The 19,995-nt window shown below is 54.2% G+C and overlaps 1 protein-coding gene across 1 annotated transcript in view; it reads right to left on the bottom strand.

The window, feature by feature from the left end:
* Positions 1–19,995, bottom strand: part of LOC127211597 (nephrocystin-4) — a 38,927-nt gene that overhangs the window by 8,043 nt on the left and 10,889 nt on the right. Inside the window, exons 2-9 of the mRNA XM_051171567.1 lie at positions 18,132–18,248; positions 17,595–17,746; positions 17,324–17,515; positions 16,447–16,634; positions 8,579–8,739; positions 5,843–6,023; positions 2,591–2,716; positions 54–259 (exon numbers count right to left, since the gene is read on the bottom strand). Of these exons, the coding sequence (XP_051027524.1) occupies positions 54–259; positions 2,591–2,716; positions 5,843–6,023; positions 8,579–8,739; positions 16,447–16,634; positions 17,324–17,515; positions 17,595–17,746; positions 18,132–18,248 (1,323 nt within the window). The remainder of the gene's footprint in view (positions 1–53; positions 260–2,590; positions 2,717–5,842; positions 6,024–8,578; positions 8,740–16,446; positions 16,635–17,323; positions 17,516–17,594; positions 17,747–18,131; positions 18,249–19,995) is intronic.

Genomic DNA, 19,995 nt, shown 5'->3' with positions numbered 1-19,995 from the left:
GGGAGGGGTGAAGTCTGTGAGGATGAAGGAGCAGTGCTGGACATTCCCCTCACCAGCAAGCTGATCCTGCGACTGTCACACTCCCCTCCGGACTCCTGCAGGCGCACCAGCCGCATCCTTTCCAGCTTGCGCTGGTGCACAGCATCTGCCTCCCCGCCTGCAGCCTGGGGACCCTGGCTGGCTGGAGTGTGTGTCAGCAGCATGGCAGCCAGCTCACTGTCCACGTCAGCCAGCTTCTGCGCTTGCACCACATGTTTTCCTATAGAAATGGCCAGAGGGAGAGTCAGGGGGCAAAGCTACTGGCTGGTCCCGGGTGGATCTGCTCTGTGTCCTTCTATGACAAGATGCTGACGCAGAGCCTGGTCTCTCCCAACAGCCCCTCAACCCTACGGAACTCTAACCCTAGTCCTTAGCTAACACTGGTAGATGATTTTCTAGATCTGTGTGGGTTTATACTTGCACAATTACACCCTCTCCTGAACTGTGGCCTCACATAGGTGGGGGTGCGACTGGTCACTGCTGCTGAGGCCTGCCTCTTGGGCATATCTGCATCAGTCTGGGGCGGGGGGGGGGGGGACCCGGGCAGCCCAACCTTGTTCATCTCAGAGCCAACCTGGTTCCAGTCCTGCTCTCAACAACTACCCTTTGGCTGCCTGTGCCCCAGAGTGGCAACCTCCTATGGGTAAAGGCTCAAATCTTGGATACGATGAGCAGAGGCTGAACTGGCCACAGACTGCAGGCAGCAGGCAAACACTGCCTGTGTCCCTTCCCGCATGGAGCTGGGGCTCACAGTGCCTGTGACAAGACCATGTTACTTGCTGATACAGTAAAAATCCAATTGGTGTAGGTGAAAGGGGGGGTGGGTCCTACCTTGAGACTTAGGTGACAGGTTGTTCAAAAACTAATCCCAGCAGAGCTTCCCAGAGCCTTGCTCCACAGAGCAGGCCTCCCGCTAAAGTGCTCTGCACGGCACAGCACGGCAGTTACTCTACTCACCTGCCACCCTCTCTGCTTCCAGGCTTCTCACCACTGTTCTATCTTAAATCCACCTAACTGTCTTCGATGCCACGAGTTGGCTTAGACATTTTAAGTGGTCACCTGAACGAGCACTTTGTATGTCGGAGCAGGAAGCCCAGCCTGGAATCTGGCCTGAGCAGTCTCTGGCTGCGGCCCAGGAGAAAACAGCCGGTTGGGGGCCGTCACACAGCAAGATTCAAGACAGGACCCGGGGATCAGCACATTCACCCCAACAGATGACTCCCCTGGCTCCAAAGCCACCAGCAACGAGGTTCTGGAGGGGTTCTGTGGGACCACACTTTCCAAAACATAAGAAGGACCTAGAACTTCTCAAGGTCTTGCCTAACTTCTAATCCAGAGCTCCATCTGGGAAACATGGGCTCTGGCCGGGAACTCTGTCTGGGGCTGCCCGTCGCAGAGGCTGCGTGGCCCCTGACTCCACGGTTCCTCTTCTCACAATGCACCCTCACTTGAGCCAGCTTCCTGTGCTGGTCAGAGGGCTCCCTGGGAAGGAAGCAATGATTCCAAGTAGGGAACCCAGGCTCCTCATCAGCAGCATGGTCACGTGACCTCCCTCGCCTGTGAGGGGCTGGCGCAGGACAGACTAGATACACATGGCTCATGGGTCCCCCTGAGCACCCGCAAAGCACAGCCCCCTTCTGTGGGAGAAAGTACATCTGTGGAAAGGGCTACCCAGAGAGCGCGTCCCACTTCCCCTTTAAATGACGGCAGCTCTCACACTCAGGCCTGTGGCCTTTACATCTGAGGGTCTAGAAAGCCCCCAAAGACTCCCATGAAAGGTTTGGTCCCCAAACCTAGGACTTTGCTGTGCAGAGTAAAGTCTCTCATTCTGTAGATCTATAAACAGTTGGGGAACAAGTAAGAAGTTTCTAATTTGCTTTTAAAAATCAGTGTCAAGGCTGGGGAGATGGCTCGGTGGATGAGATATTCACTGTATACCTACTGAACACTCATGTACATGCCAGAGGAGGCTGCTGCCTGTGATCCCCGCATGGGAGGGGTGACAAGAGGATCCCTGGGGCTCATAGCTCAGCAGTCTAGCCAACAGGTGGGCTCTAGGCTCAGTGAGGCCTCAAAAAATAAGGCAGAAAGCTATAGACACTCAACACTGACCTCTAGCCATCACACACACACATCACACACACACACACATGTACACACGCACACATGTGCACACACACATGCATACACACATACACAGGCACATGCACTCATTCACTCACGCATGCGCTTTCTCATCTCTTCCCTGCGTCAACAGCTCAGACTTAAGTAATTAGCAGAATTAACATCTTCCTGTAAGACAGCATGGTTGGATGCACAGCTCAAACCAGAGGAGCTCAGAGGTTCAACAGCCCTTTAAACTCCCGGAGGCCATTGTCAGGGACTGCAGCTTGACACAACCAGCCAATCTTGGGCCCAGACACTAGGGCAATGGAGGGCAATGTGAACACACACATACACACACGAGTGCACACATACACGCAGGATTCTGCCTCACTGAACCACACACACCCCATGTTCCACCCAGCATGGGACCACAGTCGTAACTCACGTCTGGGGCCTCCTGGTATGAGGAGGCTTCCCCCAGAGAAGAAGCTGGCTCCATCATTTGAGATGACCCGAGACCTGGATGGTGGCAGCGAGCTGGAACCTCTTGCTCTCGGCTCACACATGTGACCTAAAGGAAAAGGACCCTCATAAGACAGGGCCCAAAGTGGGGGCTTGTAGGTCACATCGGCTCTCTCACATGGAGCCCGGCATGCAGACGCCTCTGCGCTCTCAGACCCACTAGTATGCCCTGTGTCTGCTACTGCACACCGGACGCACCCTGCAACAGGACTGCGGGCATCTGTCTGCGCATTCTGTCTTCTACAGGTTTGGTCCCTACTGCCTGTGAGGGCTCTCCATCTGATCACACACAGTTCCTAGTCCCCAGACAACCACGCAGACGCCTTGGGAGAGCCGAGGCTCTAGGACAGGCCTCTGAAGGCACAGGAGACTCTGTAATGGAGGCTTCTGCAGAGCAACAGGGGCCTCAGAACATGCATGTTCCCAGAGACAACTCAGCTATGCTGCCTGCCGGCAGATCGAGGTTACACTTTGAGGATGCTAAAAGCGGCCAGAGCCCGGAGGAGGCAGCATCTGAGCACAGGCCCACAACTCCACAGGCATCATTCAGATGGGGTGAGGCAGAGCGTAGCCAGTGAGTCACGTCCCAAACTCCAGCTCCAAAGCACACCTATGCTGTGCATTCTGTCCACCCACCCCTGTCCTGGCCCCCACACACCCTCAGAGCTGATCCAGGCTCCTCACCCTTGCTCTCTCCCATGTGACTTCAGTGCAGAGGCCTATTCTCTGTCACATCCCAAGGAATCACTCCAAGGTGGAGCACGCCTGTCACCAAGCAGTGGGGACATGCAGCTGGCACACTGAGTTGGCAGGGGATTTGTCCCACTAGGGGAGCAAGTTCAGGATTTTCCCCCGCTTTCCTGGCCACCATCACCTGGTGACCAGATGAGGCCTCTGATCTATCCGCGTCCCACCATGGTGACACAGGCCTATGATAAGCCAGCAGACAAGCACTGCCTCGGGAGACAGAGACTAAGGAAGACACTTCAAGGTCAAGGTTCATCTACATGGCATTGGGTAGGGTCACCATGGTGCTTAGACCTCAGGGTGGTAGGAGGGTGGGCGGCGACGACAGCTGCAGCAGTGAGAAGAGCTGGACACACGGTCACCCTGGGGACAAGGGATTCTGCTGGCCTTGGTGCTGTGCCACTTGCGTCATCCTCACTCACCCATACAGAGTCAGTTTGTCGATGACAGAAATAAACCGTGTGAGATGAACTCACCTCCACGTGCGTTGTCAGAAACAGCACAGAAGGCATTGCCATTGGGTACGACCTGCCATGCTAAGTTGGCCCAGACTTTCTTCCCCTCTTGGGGGACAGAAGGCGACGCTGGGGACACCAACTCATGCACAGCAGGAGTAGAAATACCCTCTAGGCACACAGGGCTCGGAAAGCAACTCCACGGGAAAAGCAGAGCAGGCCACCACCAGGCGTCGGCCCCACACCAGAGCACAGGTTCATCACTTGGACACTCGAAAACCGAACTTTGCCACCGCAGGCCCCAGGGACACGGACACCTGACATCAGCCCTGCTGCCTGCCTCCCAGGAAGGCTCCCAGCTGGCCCCTCCCCCACCTGCCCACTTCCCCAGCACGCTAAGTGGGTGAGAGAAAGCACTGTGGGTCATTCGATCCCTACAGGACAAAAGACAGCATGAAAAAAAAAATCAGCGACGAGAGCCCACGGTCTGTCCAGTCAGTTCCGGAGGAGAAACCCCAGAGTGAACAGGAAAGCCGGTTTGGGAGAGCTCTGTACTAGGCCATGCAGCCGTCCTGCAGTGAATGAAGCTCCCAGCAACCAGGCCAAGGTGCACGCAGGCTTTATGTCTGTCACCCTGAAGTTTCACACAGCTGGCATTCAATTTGCTGAGACCTGACCGCTACACCAGATGGAATGGCTGGTTTTATGAAGAACTGAAGGCTGTACATTTCCCCTCCCTAACAAAGAGGGGAGGGAGTGGCCCCCCCGCGGGGCTGCGGCACACTTGTCCTTCCCTGGCAGCGCACACCAGCGTCCCCTGTGCTGGCTATCTCGGGGCTCTTCCCATAGCCTTATCTCCCTCTTGCAGGCAAAGTATGAAAATGACAGTTTAAGATAACATATAACGGAGCCCATCTTTCTTCCGAGATAAGATTTGCAAACCCGGAGTCGCTGCACATCTGTGGTCCGCCAGGGCTGGGGCTGGGCACATCCTGCGGCTCCCTGAGTTGCACGGACTCCTGGGTAAAGTCTGCTTCTCACGGGAGCCTCATTTATTTAGCCAGAACCTAATTGAGTTTTGCTGTTTCCATGTTGTCTATTTTCCAAGCTGCCTTGGATTTACATTTGTAAACAAGCAGCCAGAAACCTCCAACCAGACTTAATGAGCTGTGTGCTCCTACTCTGCCACCGGCGCCCCGGAAACCGGTGCTTCAGCACATGCTGGATGTGGCCCGTGGGGCTCCAGGACTTGAAACCAGGCTGGGTTTTGAGGAATGGAAAAATACCTAATAAGATGGCAGAGATCTTCGTCCCATCCTCGCAACGGCCTCCACAACCAGTCTTGCATTTTCGATTTTACCAGGAAACTCACCCACCCTTCGGGGTTCACTCAGTGAGTGTTCTGCTAGCTCTGAAGGGTCCCCTACTGGCCCACCTTCCCCCAGGGCCAGTGTTGGCCTTACACCTTGACACCTCTGTCTACCAGCCCCTCAGCCTCTCAGTCCCTGGTGAAAGCCTCCGGAGAGTCCCGGGCAGGACCACCAAGCGCCTGCCTAGAATCCCACGCGGCTGCCCTCACTGGTCCAAATAGGGGCAGTAACATGAGCAGGCTGTGCTCAGTCGCTCTGCTGAGCCACCTTGACACAATGTCACTGAACTGAGAGAAATGTTTTCCTCCCTATGCCACCCCCGAGCTTCACAGAGAATTCACAACAGCTCTCTTCTGGTGAGCAGGCCCCAACTAGGATCCCTCCTGACACACAGTCATCCTGTGACTGGTGATTCCAAGCTCCCATCAGAAGGCAGGCAGTGAATGTCTGTTACCAACGCAGGTGCTCACCCAAATCTTGTTGGCTTCCTACAAAGTGTGGGGTGCCCACAGTGGTGCTCCCCTGCTGCGCAAGCTGGGGAGACGGGTGCTGGAGAAATGGCACAGAAGCAGGTGAGCCATCTGAAGCTCCTGGGGTTCTTACCCACGTTGGCCAAGGTCAGGTGCAGCCGGCCCTTCACCACTGTGTGGACGCCAATGGGCTTGACGCTGCGGAAGCCAGCCATGTCGCCACTCAGCACCATCGTCTCCTGCTCATACTCAGTGGCCACGACCTCCAGCTCATGTGAGACCTGAACAGCTGGGCGCCCTTGGCGGAGGAGGTGCTACAGAGGGAGAGAGACAGTGCTGAAGAAGAGCCAGGGTCTAACCACAGCCACCTCCAACAGTACGTATAGAGAGGGCGGCTCCTAGGCCACCCAGAGAGGTCCTGGAGGAGGCGGAAGGCAGGTCCATGAAGGGCACCAGCTACAGAGGTCTAGTCACCTGCCACACTGAAGGGGAGATGAGGCAAGAGGCCAGCTTCTCAGAGGCATCAGCTTTAACAAAGCACAGCCCAGTCTACCCCAGGAACAAACACTGGGTGCACTGCAGAGCACCGAGGGCCTGGCAGCTGCCTGAGAGGAGCCAGCCAACAAGGCAGGTGCTGGCCAAGCCCCTCTCTGGACTTGAGCAGAATTTCAGAGCAAAGATGACCTCTAGAGGGGAGCCAGACCAAGGTGCACAGCAGAGCCCACGAGGACACGACTCGCGTTTCAGTGTGGCTGATGGAGGAGGGGCCAGACGGGGCCACAGGACACGGGGACCTCTGGACCCGGGCTGAGGCAGCATGAAGCCCAAATGCCAGGTGAGGTGGATGAGCAAAGGGAGTGGCACAGAGGCCTCCCCAGGACAGCATCTGCAGGGCTCTCGTGAGGGTGCCTCTCCAGCTGTCAACCTCCATGCCTCTGCATGGCCCCATGCAAGGCTGGGGGCCTAGTGTTGGAACACAGGCTCCAGGCCAGCTTAGACCTTGTCAGCTTTGCGCCTTGGGGCTTCCTGGACAGAAGTACGGAACCAGACTAAGGCCAAGCTTCTGTAAAGCCCGAATCTCTCCCACAGCCAAGAGAGCACATCCTCTGGGAGTAAAGAGGCCAGACCTGAGCGGCTCCGCACTTTGGAGGCTGCCAGCCCAGTGATGAACGCACATCATACAAGTGTACATATATCCAAGGTTCAAGAGGCCCTGATACTGGAAAATGGGGCGAGGCCTTTGGAGAATGGCCCAGAAATATAGGAACAGCAGCTGGCATTTGCAGGAAACAAGGAAATGTGAGCCCAACAAGGCGTCAAGTCCTGTCACGGCGGAAGGCTGACTGCAAAGATAATGCCTCTAGACGGAAGGGCCTGGCTTCTCAGAGCACACTGTGAGCAGCAGGTCTTGCTGGTCCCAGCTGCTCCGTGCATCTGAAGGCCTCGCTCTGCTGCTTGGGAGGGATCTGACACCAGTCACCCAGAGGACAAGAACATGAGTGTTAGGTAGGGAAAGCCCAGAATCCCAACTCCGAGGGTTCTCAGTGTGTGACTTTTCTCTCCCTGAAAGAGGCCTGGGGTCCACCAGCTCTAGCCACACAAAGAGCCTGAAGTGCAGCTACGATTCTTCTTTGCCTGTCAGTTTCAAAACTTAAGCAGAGGGGCTAGAGAGGCGGGGCTAGAGAGGCGGGGCTAGAGAGGCGGGGCTAGCATTTGCTGCTCTTCCAGAGGACCCAAGTTCAGTGGCCCAGCACCCACAGGCAACTCGCAGCAGAGAGCTGCCTATAGCTGTAGCCTTGGGGGATCCACTGCCCTCTTGTGGCCTCTAAGGGGATCTGCAGACACACATACACACACACACACACACACACACACACACACACACACACACACACACACGGAGGAAATTCCAAGGAGACAAACACAGTAAGGTAATGTGTGGCCGGGGCTAGCCGCACTCTCACTGCGCTGTTCTGGCTGCCCTGTGAAGTCCCTTGTGTCACCCCTGACTCCTTCCAGCTGCAGACCCTGTCTCCAGCACCCACACACCATCCATCCCCACCCAAGGAACACCATGTTCACAAAGGACATGGAGGCCAGGGATGCTGAGTGACAGGGGCAGGACAGAGGCAGGACAAGGTAAGAGAGGGAGAAGATGGGAACAATGTGAAAGTGGGGAGCATGGCAGTGTGGCTGGGATCCGGGAGGGACCTCGGCGGCCGCCATGATTGCACAGGGCTGAGGCCAGCCCAGGGGTTTCCATGGTGATCTTATGCTGGTCCTCTGGAGTCCACTTCACAACACAGAGAAAATTGGGAAGAGAGTCCAGGGCAGAGTGATGGGTCTCAGCGCAGCACAGGGAGAGGGCAGAAGAGCAGTCAGAGGTTTCTAACTAAAATCATAGCGTATGGTTCAGAGGTGTGGGTGTAGCTCAGTAGTAGAGTGCTTGCCTGGCATGTACAAGGTCCTGGGTTCGATTCTCGTATAGGAAGGGAAGGAGAAACCCATTGTTGCCAATAGGACGCCCTAATCTCCCCATACCTCAGTCAATTCCCCCTCTGATGGGCCGGCTCCCAGCACCGCAGAGGACAGGCCACTGGTACCTGCCCTGAGACAACCTACATCATCACTTTGGAAGGACAGATGGTGGCATTACCTGGAAGGCCAGTGTGCGAGAGAAGCTCACCAAGAGAAACATGGCTGTAGAACTCAGCCCCATGGAGAAGACTCTCCCCTCAGAGGGGCAGAGAACACTGCACCATTTGCCATGGGGAAACAAGGGCGCGGCCTTTCCTTGAGGGGACAGGCTGAACAGTGACTTGTCCCACATCACTGAAGTGCCCGCCCCATGCCTTGGGTAGGCCGCTACCTTCATGTGGACGCCAGCAGACCCAATGAGGAGCAAGGAGTCTCCATCCCAGACGTCGACTTGCAGCGTCTGAGCAGCCAGGTAGTGGGTGAACCAGCGCTGCTCGCCCGGTTTCAGGAAGCCGGGATCCACCATGTACCTCCGCTGGAAGCCCGGGGAGCCTGCACAGGGGAGGCCGGGGTGAGAATACAGCGACCGGAATCATTCATCATCTTTTCATGTTGGAGATATTTCTGCTCTGGTCATGATCACTCATTTCTGCTTCCGTCACAACGACAGTTTATAAACACATTAATCAAAATCATCGTAAAATATCCAAATTAACAAAGCAAAGAGCGGTGTTCAGAAGACTGTACCTTCTTTCCAGCGTGCACAATAAGCTCCGAAAATAAGACTTATGGATTCTACAGAGTCCTTGTAAAACAGTTGATGATGGATGGGGACAGCGCCCCATGAGGCTCGCCGGGGCATTTATTATTCTGTACACAGAACTTAAGGAAGAGAGCACCCCACATGTACTGTCAAGGCTGGGTCACATATGTGCGCACATGCATACACACACACACACACACACGCACACACACACACGCACACACGCACACACACACACAAACAAACACACGTTTTGACCCTGCCCCTACTGGGCTACCTCAGTGCAGGACAGCAGCCTAAGAAATCCAGATGCCTCTCAGAGGCTGCACCTACCTATCAAGCTAATGTGGTAGCGAGGCTGCGGCCTGCGCCTTCACCTTCCTGGAGAGACAGGGTCATTAATTCTCAATTGACAAAACTGACACTGAGATCATCATTATTTAAGGCGCGTGGAGCAGCAATGCCAAGGCATACTCAAAGCAGCATTTTCCCCTTCCATCAACAGCACCGACGGGGGTGTGGTGGTGGTGGTGTCTCTCCTCCCTTCGTGACACGCTCTCTAATACCTCAGCTGCATGGGATGCACAGACCAGCATACTGTCTGACCTCAAGACAGATGGCACCTTTTTGTGCAGGAAGAGCGTGTGATGTGAGACAGGCACAGCCTGTGACACTGGGCTCCAGCCCTGAGGAACAGGGGGAACAGAAAATGGGTGATCTGGGGCGGACCCCAGGCAAGTGTGGTGAGGCCTGGCCTAGGCCATCTCTAGGGCTGGAAAAGCTAGGGCGGAACCAGGAAGATGACCTATGAGGAGCTAAGTGAAAAATCATCACACAAAAGATATGCTCCGTGTGGCATCTCTCAGGAGACCAGACAAAGCCACCAGCAACCCTAGCCTGGCCCTGTCGGCTGGTCCTCACTTTAGGAACTACTTACAGGTGAGGACCTGGTTGGCTCCTCATGCCTCTCAGAGACACGTGGGCTCTGGAGCAGCCCAGTGAAGACCAAAGCCTGTGCTTACCACACAGAGTCAGATCAAGGCTTCGGAGTGGTGCCAGCCCTCAGTGCACCCCAGCGAGACTCTGTGCAATGCCTGCAGAGCTCACCACATCCTATCTTCCCCTGCACACATGCCCACCCACCTTCCTGGGACACCCTGAGCCCAGCATGTCCTAGGCTGGACCCCTGTGTCAGCTCCTTCCCACTCACCTGGCTGGCTCCCTGGCCCCATCATCCTAATATTCACCCAGCTGCCAGGCCCTTCGATGCTACCACCAAGTCAGTCTCCCAGCAAACACTAGCTGTGCCCTGCCAGGTGCCAGTTCTCACACGAGGAACATGAGGAAATAGGGCACACAGTGCCCATGCCCATGTGGCGCTAAGGTAGATGATTTTCCACTGAGCGCAGAGCTGGAGCGTCAGGCCCAGGGCTGGCTGTTGTGGCACCTGCTGGCCATTCATACCAAGCTGGCCACGTCTTCACACTGCAGGCACAGCCCACTGCATTCCTGACCAGTCAAGGCCTTGTCACTGTGCAGCTACAGAAGGACTTCCCCTGAGGGTCCTGTGTCATCCCTGATGGCTCAGAAGCTGTGATGCCACCAGCCACACCAAGAGGGGATCCAACAGGGTTCATTCCTCCCCAAGCTCACAGCCGTCACCACTCACTGCTCCACGCCCATCCTGCCTAGCTCCTTGTGGCCTCCTCACCCAGCCCCACACAGGCCGTAGGCATAGGACTATTGTATAAGTCAAATGCTGACTTCTATACCCCCTACATCTGGTCCCAGTCCTGGTTCTGTGAATCCTCTGTCTCAATGAGTGTAAACACTGCTCCCCAACTGTCCCCTTGTATGTCAATAAAGCAGCTTGCAGCCAATCACTGAGCAGGGGAGAGAATAGGGCTGGACTTCCTGCCTGCCAGGGGAGGAGGAAGTGGGGGCTTCAGCAGGGGATGCAGCTGCAGAGAGATGAAGGTTCAGCTGGAGCAAAGAAAGAACTAAAAGGCAAGTTAAGTTGGGGGTTTTGGCAAAGATGGAGTCAGGATGACAGACGGCGAAGAACAGGCTTAACCTGCTCAAGATTGTGTTGTAAAGCCTTACAAACAAATACAAAAGACTCTCAGTTATTTGTGTTAAGAGAGAAACAAACCCAGATCTATAAAAATAACCATAATGACAGTCCCAGCCACAGAGGACACATTTCCCTCTCTGTCAACGCCGCCATCCCTTTATGATCCAAATGCCTCCTGCCCTGGACAGATGTTCCCAGCTCCAGCAAGCGACACTTCCTGTCTAGATGGTGTCTGAAGCTCACAATGAGCTGCAGCAGCTGTGAGCACCTTGGCAGAGAGGCAGAGGCACACAGGGAGCGAAGGGAGCAGCAATGGCACACACCCACTTTCTACTCAAGGGCAGATCTAACAGCCCACAAGAAAGGGAGGACCCAGTACACGGGGTCTACCTACCCTGCAGGCACCTGCGGAGAAGCACCAAGCAGCGCACCCAGGAAGAGAATGTGGGCACATCAGGAAAACATGACTACATTAAGCCACAAAGAAAAGCTGAACACACCCCAAAAGCAGAGTTACTACAACCCCAGCTTCCTGAGTACAAGGCCACAAACTACAAGTCATTCATAAAACTTTAATCAAAACTAGTTCACAACTTCGTCCTAAGTAACTACATGAAAGGGAACATAAGAAGGTTTTCTAGAAAGCCTGACTTGGTGCCACATGCCTGTCATCCCAGCATGGAGGAGGCGGAAACTGGAGGACAGGAGTTCAAAGCCATCCTGGGCTACACAGTGAGTTCAAGGCTAGCCTGGCTACATGACATCCCTTCAGAAGATGGAGGAGGAGAAAGGAGGAGGAAGAAGGAAGAGGAGGAGAAAGGTTTCTAGGGAAACAATGAAAGCACGGCTCACCAGAATGAATGAGACACAATACAACCATCAAAGAAAAAAGCCATAGCTCTACATACCGTAGATTTACAAAACCAGACGATCTAAGAAAAATAAATTAAGTGAGTCAAGAAAATTGGGAAACTAATGATCAAAAATACCGAAAGGAGGGGCTGGAGAGGTGGCTCAGAGGACAGGAGTGCAGGCTGCTCTTGCAGAGGACCCAGGTTTGGTTCCCAGTGGCAGCTCACAACAGCCTGTGGCTCCAGTTCCAGGCCATCCGACGCCCTCTTCTGGCCTCCACAGGCACTGCATGCACGTGGTGCACATACATACACTGATTTTCTTTTCTCTCTTTACTTCAGTTATTTTACTGCAGAGGAAACCGTGCACTTAGTCTATAAATATCAGTGGCATAGTTTAACCCTGGAGTTTGTTAATCTTCAGTCTGGATGACCTGTCTGCTGAGCCATTACCTGCTAAGGCCTGTCTTTTCACCTCCATGAAACACTGCATGCTATCAGCATCTTTTAATCAGACATTTAATACGCTGACTGCAGTTGAGTGGGATTCTCCTGCCTGTGTGGTTTCTGGGGTGGTACATACACACTCTCCTCCGTTACCGTAGCTTTGTTGTGTGTTTTGGCACCTGCTACTGTGATGTGCCCAAGTTTATTCTTCTTCCTCAAGATCAGTCGGCTGACTCCTGTCATCTGCTGGATGTTCCTCTGTCACCTGCTGGCTGTTCCTCCATTACCTGTTGGCTGTTTCTCTGTCACCTGCTGGCTGTTCCTCTGTCATCTGATGGCTGTTCCTCTGTCATCTGATGGCTGTTCCTCTGTCACCTGTTGGCTGTTCCTCTGTCATCTGATGGCTGTTCCTCTGTCACCTGATGGCTGTTCCTCTGTCATCTGCTGGCTGTTCCTCTGTCACCTGCTGGCTGTTCCTCTGTCATCTGCTGGCTGTTCCTCCGTCATCTGCTGGCTGTTCCTCTGTCACCTGCTGGCTGTTCCTCTGTCATCTGCTGGCTGGTCCTATTGTTAGTTCTTTCTCTCGTGTTCACACCAAAGCATTACGGTTTGCTCTGTCAGGAGTCGCGGACTCTTCCTTAGCTCTCTTTTATACATCACTGTCTCACGTGAATTTTGCTCTTTCCTGCGCTGACTTGGTTGAGGCTGTCTTTCTTCCTCTATGTATTCTATTTAAGTATCCCATGCAGTGCTGGCTTCGCAGCCACGGGTTCCTTTGGTCTGTGAAATGTCATCATTTCGTTCTGAGACGTCTTTATCCTTCTGTCAATTCTAAAAGGCGACTTTACTGGATATGGCCATCTCAGCAGCCAGTTGCCTCCTCACAGGGCTTGACATACATACAGCCCAGGCTGGCTGTGAACTTATGAGTGAAGGCCAGAGTTGAGAAACCAACGTTGCCCAATGCCATCCTCCCCTGGCCTTGAGCCTCTGTGTGGAGCAACTTCCCTGGCTTCTATGCTCTTGTTCCTCAGGACAGGGGCAGCAGGGGGAGGGAGAGGGACAGCGCTGTCCCATTCTCCTCCATCCAGGCCTGCTGCAGGAGGAGCAGAGGCTAGTGTCCAAAAGGGCTCAGGCAAGCAGAAAGGCTGCACTTGTCCACAGGGTGATGGGCTGCTGTTACAGCTGTGTCCAACTGTGTCTAAGCACCTCAAGGGTGAGAGCCAGAGGTATAGCTGGCTGTTGGGGTGCACACTGGCTGTCAGGGTGCACATTCTCACACTGCTTTGTTATAAAAAAAACAAAAAACAAAAAAACAAAGAGAAGAGACGTTTTCACCTGTACCATCTGACTCCATTAATTGACCTTGGAGAGAAACAGTGAGCTTTGCCTCTTGTGCCTGGAATCCCCAAGGCAACCACCCGGATGAGCCCTCCAGCCTTTACGTTCACCCTCCTGCTACATCCCTTTTGCTCGGGTTGGGCCTAGGCCTGTCTGCTGCCCGCCCCCACCCCACGCCGCCTGCCCCACCCCACGCCACCCGTCCCCACGCCACACGCCCCCACCCCAAGCTGCCTGTCCCCACCCCAGGCTGCGGTCCCTTGAAGGACACCCTTTTTTCCCATCAACATCAGCCTGAAAGCACAGTTTGCTCCCATCTTGGTAAGTCTCCGCGTGTGACATCACTTATTCTTCTGTTTAAGATAATTAGCCACTTCTACTTTGATTTGCTCAGTGACTCATCACTAGGTGTCTGTTTTAATTTTTTTTTAATCAGCTCAGAGTTTGGGGAGGGGGAATTAGTTGAAGGCTTCTGACCTAGTGGATCCGTGCCAGAGAATGGTATACAATTTGATTTAGTAATTTTTCGGTTAGTATACAAAGTTAACAGAAGTTGCAGCCTCTGCATTCCGTACAAGTTCTATGAGGGCGTCTTTCCAGCCTTCACTTCCGACCTCGGCTCTGCCCAACAGGGGTGTGGGACTCACCTGTGCCAGAGGGCTTGCCCTTTTCCTTGAGCCTGGCAATATTTCCTTCCCCACTTGGGCCGTGTGTGTGAGTGCCTCTCAGACTCAAATCATTTCCCTTGCTCAGTACCCCATACACACACCACGGCCTTCCACCCTCCTGCACCCCTGAGCCACACCAGCTGCCTGTCTCTGAGTTCTGACACCAATTCAGTGAAGCTGCTTTTCCTGCTGTTGGAATTTGAGTGTCGTTTCCTCATCACTGTCCACTTCAAGGGACAACAGAAGCTCAGACCCCAGCATGGTCTCATGAGCTGTGTCACTGAGCTAAGGTGGGACAATGTTACCAGGTATGTTTTGCCTTGTGAGGTTTAAATCTGTTAGTTGACAATGACACCAGGAGCAGTGAGCCACTGACTGCCCGGAAGATACCAACATAGCCTGTCACTGTTTTCTCAAGTGTCCCACGTGAACCATGTCTCCTCACAGCTGGTGAGACACACAGATCATGGGAGCATTTGCCTGTCAAGCAGAGGCATCCAGTGCAGACAGGGGCTCTTGTGTGCTCTCCAAAGAAACACTCACCCATATGCAGTGGGCACAGTCTGCGGCCACAGCGCCATCGTAAGAGCCCCAGTGCTGCAAAGGAGGTGTCACACACCGCAGCCACACAAGCTCTCGTGAACACCCGAGACCTCACCCCCAGTGCCCAGGAGAGGAGCAAACAGAGACATTGCCATGAGACAGAAAACACATCTAGGCTGCTGCAGAAGTGCTGGACAACATGGCTCATACTGAGGAAAGAGACTGGTCTCACTGCAGAGCCAGCACAGGCTCCACCCAGCAAAACAGGGCTACGCCATCTCTGTTTCTGTCTTTAATTACAATTAGTGTGTGTGTGTGTGTGTGTGTCTGTGTGTTTGTGTGTGTCTGTATATATGCATAAGTGTGTGTATATTTTCTGTGTCTGTGTGTGTTTGTGTGTATGCACGTGTGCACATGTGTGTCTGTGTACAGCATGCTTTTTGTGTGTGTTGCATTTGTATATGCATGTGTATGATGCCCACATGTGCACACACACACACATGTCATGGTACACACACAGAGGTCAGAGAACAACTTGAAGGAGTCGGCTCTCTCCTTCCACCGTGTGGGTCCTGGGGATGAATTCAAGTCACTGGGCGTGGCAGAAAGCACCGTTACTCACCGAGCCACCTAACAGCCTGAGACCTGATTTCTGAGAAAATTAAGTTTTAACCTATGAATATTTGCAGCAACTGTAACACTGGCGAGATAGCTGATGGTACTGGGAAACCATTTTTAATTCTTACATGGGATTATGCTATTGAGTTTATGTTTTTCAAGAACTGAGTTTAAGGGGCCCTGTGTAAAAAAGCACTTGTAAACCGAGGCTGACATGAACAGAAGGCTGACTCTGGAGGTCCTGGGCAGCGCCAGCCACGGAGCTGGGTCATGTATGCACACCCACCACTCCGCTCTTTCAAGCTCCGCACATGTGGCAAACAGCACACAATGCACCTCTCCTAAGAACAACACTTATGGGACTGAAGAGGTGGTTCTGCAGTAAGAGGGCCTCCCGCTTTTACAAGGAAGGGCGACTGCAGCCCACACAGACAGCTCGCAGCCACTGTGACCCAACCCGGAGGACATCTTCTAGCCTCTGGGGGCGCTCTCACATGAATGGCAGACACACACATACACACAGACACACACATACACATAGACACACACACACACAGACACACACACACCACAAACACACCACACATACCACAAACACACCACACACACTTACACACACCAGAGAGACACACCCACACACATACACCCCCCCACACCCCACACACACACTGACACACACATACAGACACACACACCACACACACCACAAACAACAAACACAACCCACACACACACCGCATATACACACCAAACACAACACACACACACACATACACACCCCACATACACACATACACACCCCCCCACACTACATACACACACATACAGACACACACACACACACACACACACACACACACACACACACACACATTACAGAGACACACACACGCAAATAAAAAGAAATTATGAAACAACAGTTCCACACAAAGCACTTCTGTGCTCACCACTTACCAGCATCAAAGGAGCCATCTTTATTGATGGGGACGAGGATGTGGGACAGGGAGCTGGAGCTGGTCTTGTCCACCCCGTCCAGCTTGACCAGCTGCAGCCGTGGTGTGGTCTCAGGTGGGAAACGGTAAAACTGGAAGGTGAAATACACAGTCTGTGGCCACGGTGCTCCTGGACAGTCCTGGGCCGCTCTGAACACAACGACAGGGCACCAATAAGACATCCACAGAGGAGCTCCCAGAGTGTGACGGGCCCAGGGACAGGACGGCGACCGTTTCAGGTGCCATGACCTCCTGCCCCTGGAGGCGCTGCCCTCACCAACACTGGCATTTGAGAACTGGGCACACTTGGGGCAGGTTTTTTTTTTTGTTTTTTTTTTGTTTTTTTTTTTTTTTGGTTTTTCGAGACAGGGTTTCTCTGTGTAGCCTTGGCCATCCTGGACTCACTTTGTAGACCAGGCTGGCCTCGAACTCACAGCGATCCGCCTGCCTCTGCCTCCGAGTGCTGGGATTAAAGGCATGCGCCACCACGCCAGGCCTTCGGGCAGGTTTTAATTAGCCTAGAAGACTTCACAAAGCAGGGCTTCTGGCATTTATAAAGGAAGGTCCACCCAGAATAATGTAAAAATAGATGGCAGGTCTGAGGTCAGCATGAGACAACCACCATATAACATATCCGATCACTAACCACCCCATAAACACATGATAACATATCAGATCACCAACCACCCCATAAACACACACAAGTACATGTGTCAATTAACTTAGAAAACAGATGTCCATGCTCCAGCTGGTGAGAGCGGAACACAGAGCCTGTGAGTATCGGACCTTCAGCATGAGGGAGCCAGGGAGCACGGTGCATCGGCACCCAGAGACGCTACCTGCTGAAGGCAAGAAACTGCAGCACTATCTCATTCCCTCGAAGACCATCTGATTCCTCCTTCTGAGGGCTGAATTTCACAGGATCTGCAGGACTGACGACTGCTACCGGGTTCCGGCTGGCATCGAGAATCTCAGGGAAGCCGGAAGACTGCAGGAGCGCCATTGCAGCTCTGGAGAGCTGGCTTCTGGAGCTGAAATGGAGAAGCCCTTCAGCCCAACTGCCGGTGCCATGAGACCTCATCAAAGGCAAAGGGCCCAAGCCTCACCCACCTCCTGGTCTGGGCTCCCACGACAATGGGGGCGTGTAGAGGAGTGAAGGGAAGTTCCTGCAGATGCTCGGCAACAGCAGGTGCTCCCAGGACAGAGGCCGGCTGGCTCAGGTCCGCTTCCAGGTGAGAGATGCTGCTCTCTAAAACAGACTCCTGCTGAGCAAAACCAGGGGTCCCAGTGAGGCTGCAAGAAGCCACCAATGGCGGACCCTGAGGATGCTTCTGTCTCAGCATGTCAGCACATCTGTCCCCTGCAGTACTTGGGCCAAACTACAAAAACTCTTTGCTTTCACCTGTAATTCAAGTTTAGCGGGTCATTCTGTATCTTATGCTGCACCCTCATCTGTGAGCTACAAAGCAATGAGGAGGAAAGCACTGGGCACAGCAGTACTGCCGAGACACCTGATGTGCAAGGCCTCAGCTCCCAGCCCACATCACACAAAACCCCAAGTACCAAGCAAGCATCAGATTTCCTTCCCATCAGGGGTTGATCAGCCTGTGTGGGAGAAGGAAGCAGGACAGGGTGGGGTCAACTTACTGCCTGGATCTGGGGTCCCTCCAGGGACTTGAGACTGTCCAGGGGTTGAGGAGGGGGCTTGGAAGAGCTCCGTGGAGCCAGAGACTGTGGGGAGGCTGCCAGCTGGGAAAGCGACAGCTGCAAGGCAAGGGTTCTTGGGTGAAATGCCAGCCCATTCACGAGGCCACCAGCTCACAGACACACGAGGGTGCTTGCACAGACCCCACGGGAGAGGAATCCCTGCGGGCAGTGATGTCAGCAGATGCTGTCAAACCCAGAGGCATCCAGATTCCCTTCATTCATTATTATAAGGAGGCCTGGCGCTGTGACCTCCCAAACATCACAGGTGGGTGGAGAGGAGAGGGCGTCCTGCTGCAGGACAGACACTAGCGCACCTCCTATCCTTCATTCCTATCCTTGCACTGAACGCCTCCAAGGCCCTGTCCAGCTCCCTGTCCACTGAGTCTCCCCACCAAGGCAGTGACCACACCAGCCGCCCATCAGGGGCCTAGGGACAGAATTCCCACCCTCACCTCCTCAGACGACGATCTGTGCCTCAGTCTCCTCACTGCTGTAAAAATAGGCTCAATGGCTGGGCTAAGCCAACTATAAATGTTTATGTTCACAAGTGGAAAACGACTGCTGATACCAGAAGCTACGAGTGAGATGGGGAGGGGAGGGTGGGGTGGGGGTGGAATGGAGTGGGTTGAGGTCAGGTAGGGTGGGATACGTAGGGATGAGTAGGGGTGGGGGAGAGGTGGGATGGGGTGGGGTAGAATGGGTGTGGCTCCAAGCTGCACTAGAGCATGTGTGTTGCAGCTGGACTGTACTTCCAGGGTGCACTTCTGAGGGGCGGTGGTTCCAGCAAGGACAGCTAGCCCAGAGGAGAGCTCAGTGGGATGAGGGCAGGAGCAGTGAGCACCATGGGAAAGGTCTTTAGGGTCCACTCGGCCCCCTTCAGACTACTAGGCCGGCAGGTGGTGCTCAGACTGCACCTTGGATCTGGCTTCTCTAGAAGCCAAGATGATACTGAACGTCGTGAAGCCAATGCCACCCCAGGGCCAGGGGACACAAGAGCCTCCAGCCCACCCAGCTGCCAATGACACAGCCAGGAAGAACTAGAAAGTTCTAGACTGTGGAGATGAATGCTGGCTGGTAGGCAGATGGCTATCCAGATGTCCTGCCTCTGTCAGCTGTGGTCCACAATGTGCCAGCACCAAGAGCTTGGCCCATGGGCCTGCTGCTGCCTGGTGTCTGTGTCAGTCTGGGAGAAGTGAAGGCCAGGTTCCCGTGTCTCAGGCAGTCAGTGGCATTGGCTCAACAAGCGTCACCACAGGGGGAATGTGGTGGCAAGGTCCAGGATCAGTAAGCTACCAGATTGGCTGCTGGACCTGGAAGCCAACTAGCTGAAGAAGGTCGCAGGACAGAGCAGGGGGGACCAAAGACACCCCCAGCCCCAGCATGCACAGAGTCCTTTCTTAGGCCCCAAACACCCTGAGCCCATATTCTAGCATGTGTAAGAGACCCCCTGAGCCTGGACTTACCCCTGGTCCCACAGGAGAGTCCTGGATCGCAGCAAGATCCTGCACTGGTGCTGGCGTGCCTGGGGTAGGGGAGCACAAGGGGCCATGAGCCTCTGAGGGCCCAGAGCCCAAGATTCCAGTCCAATCAGGCCCACTGTTTCTCTACCTCATCTGTAACTGGCTGTGTGCGTGAACTGTGGCCAGCATAGTTCTTCCGTACCCGAAGGGACTAGAAGCGTGGCCACAGCCTCCTCACACCTACTCTGCCACGCCCTTCCCTCTGCAGCAAACAGCCTTCCTAAGTGTGGACCAAGTGAGACAGGACCATGGTTCCTAGACCCTCGGGTCCCTGGGTCCTCGAG

This window comes from Acomys russatus, chromosome 29 (genome assembly GCF_903995435.1).
Source record: "Acomys russatus chromosome 29, mAcoRus1.1, whole genome shotgun sequence".
In the NCBI taxonomy this organism is placed as follows: Eukaryota; Metazoa; Chordata; class Mammalia; order Rodentia; family Muridae; genus Acomys; species Acomys russatus.
Note: the sequence above shows the minus strand (reverse complement) of the source record. Positions and strands in the feature narration are given on the sequence as shown.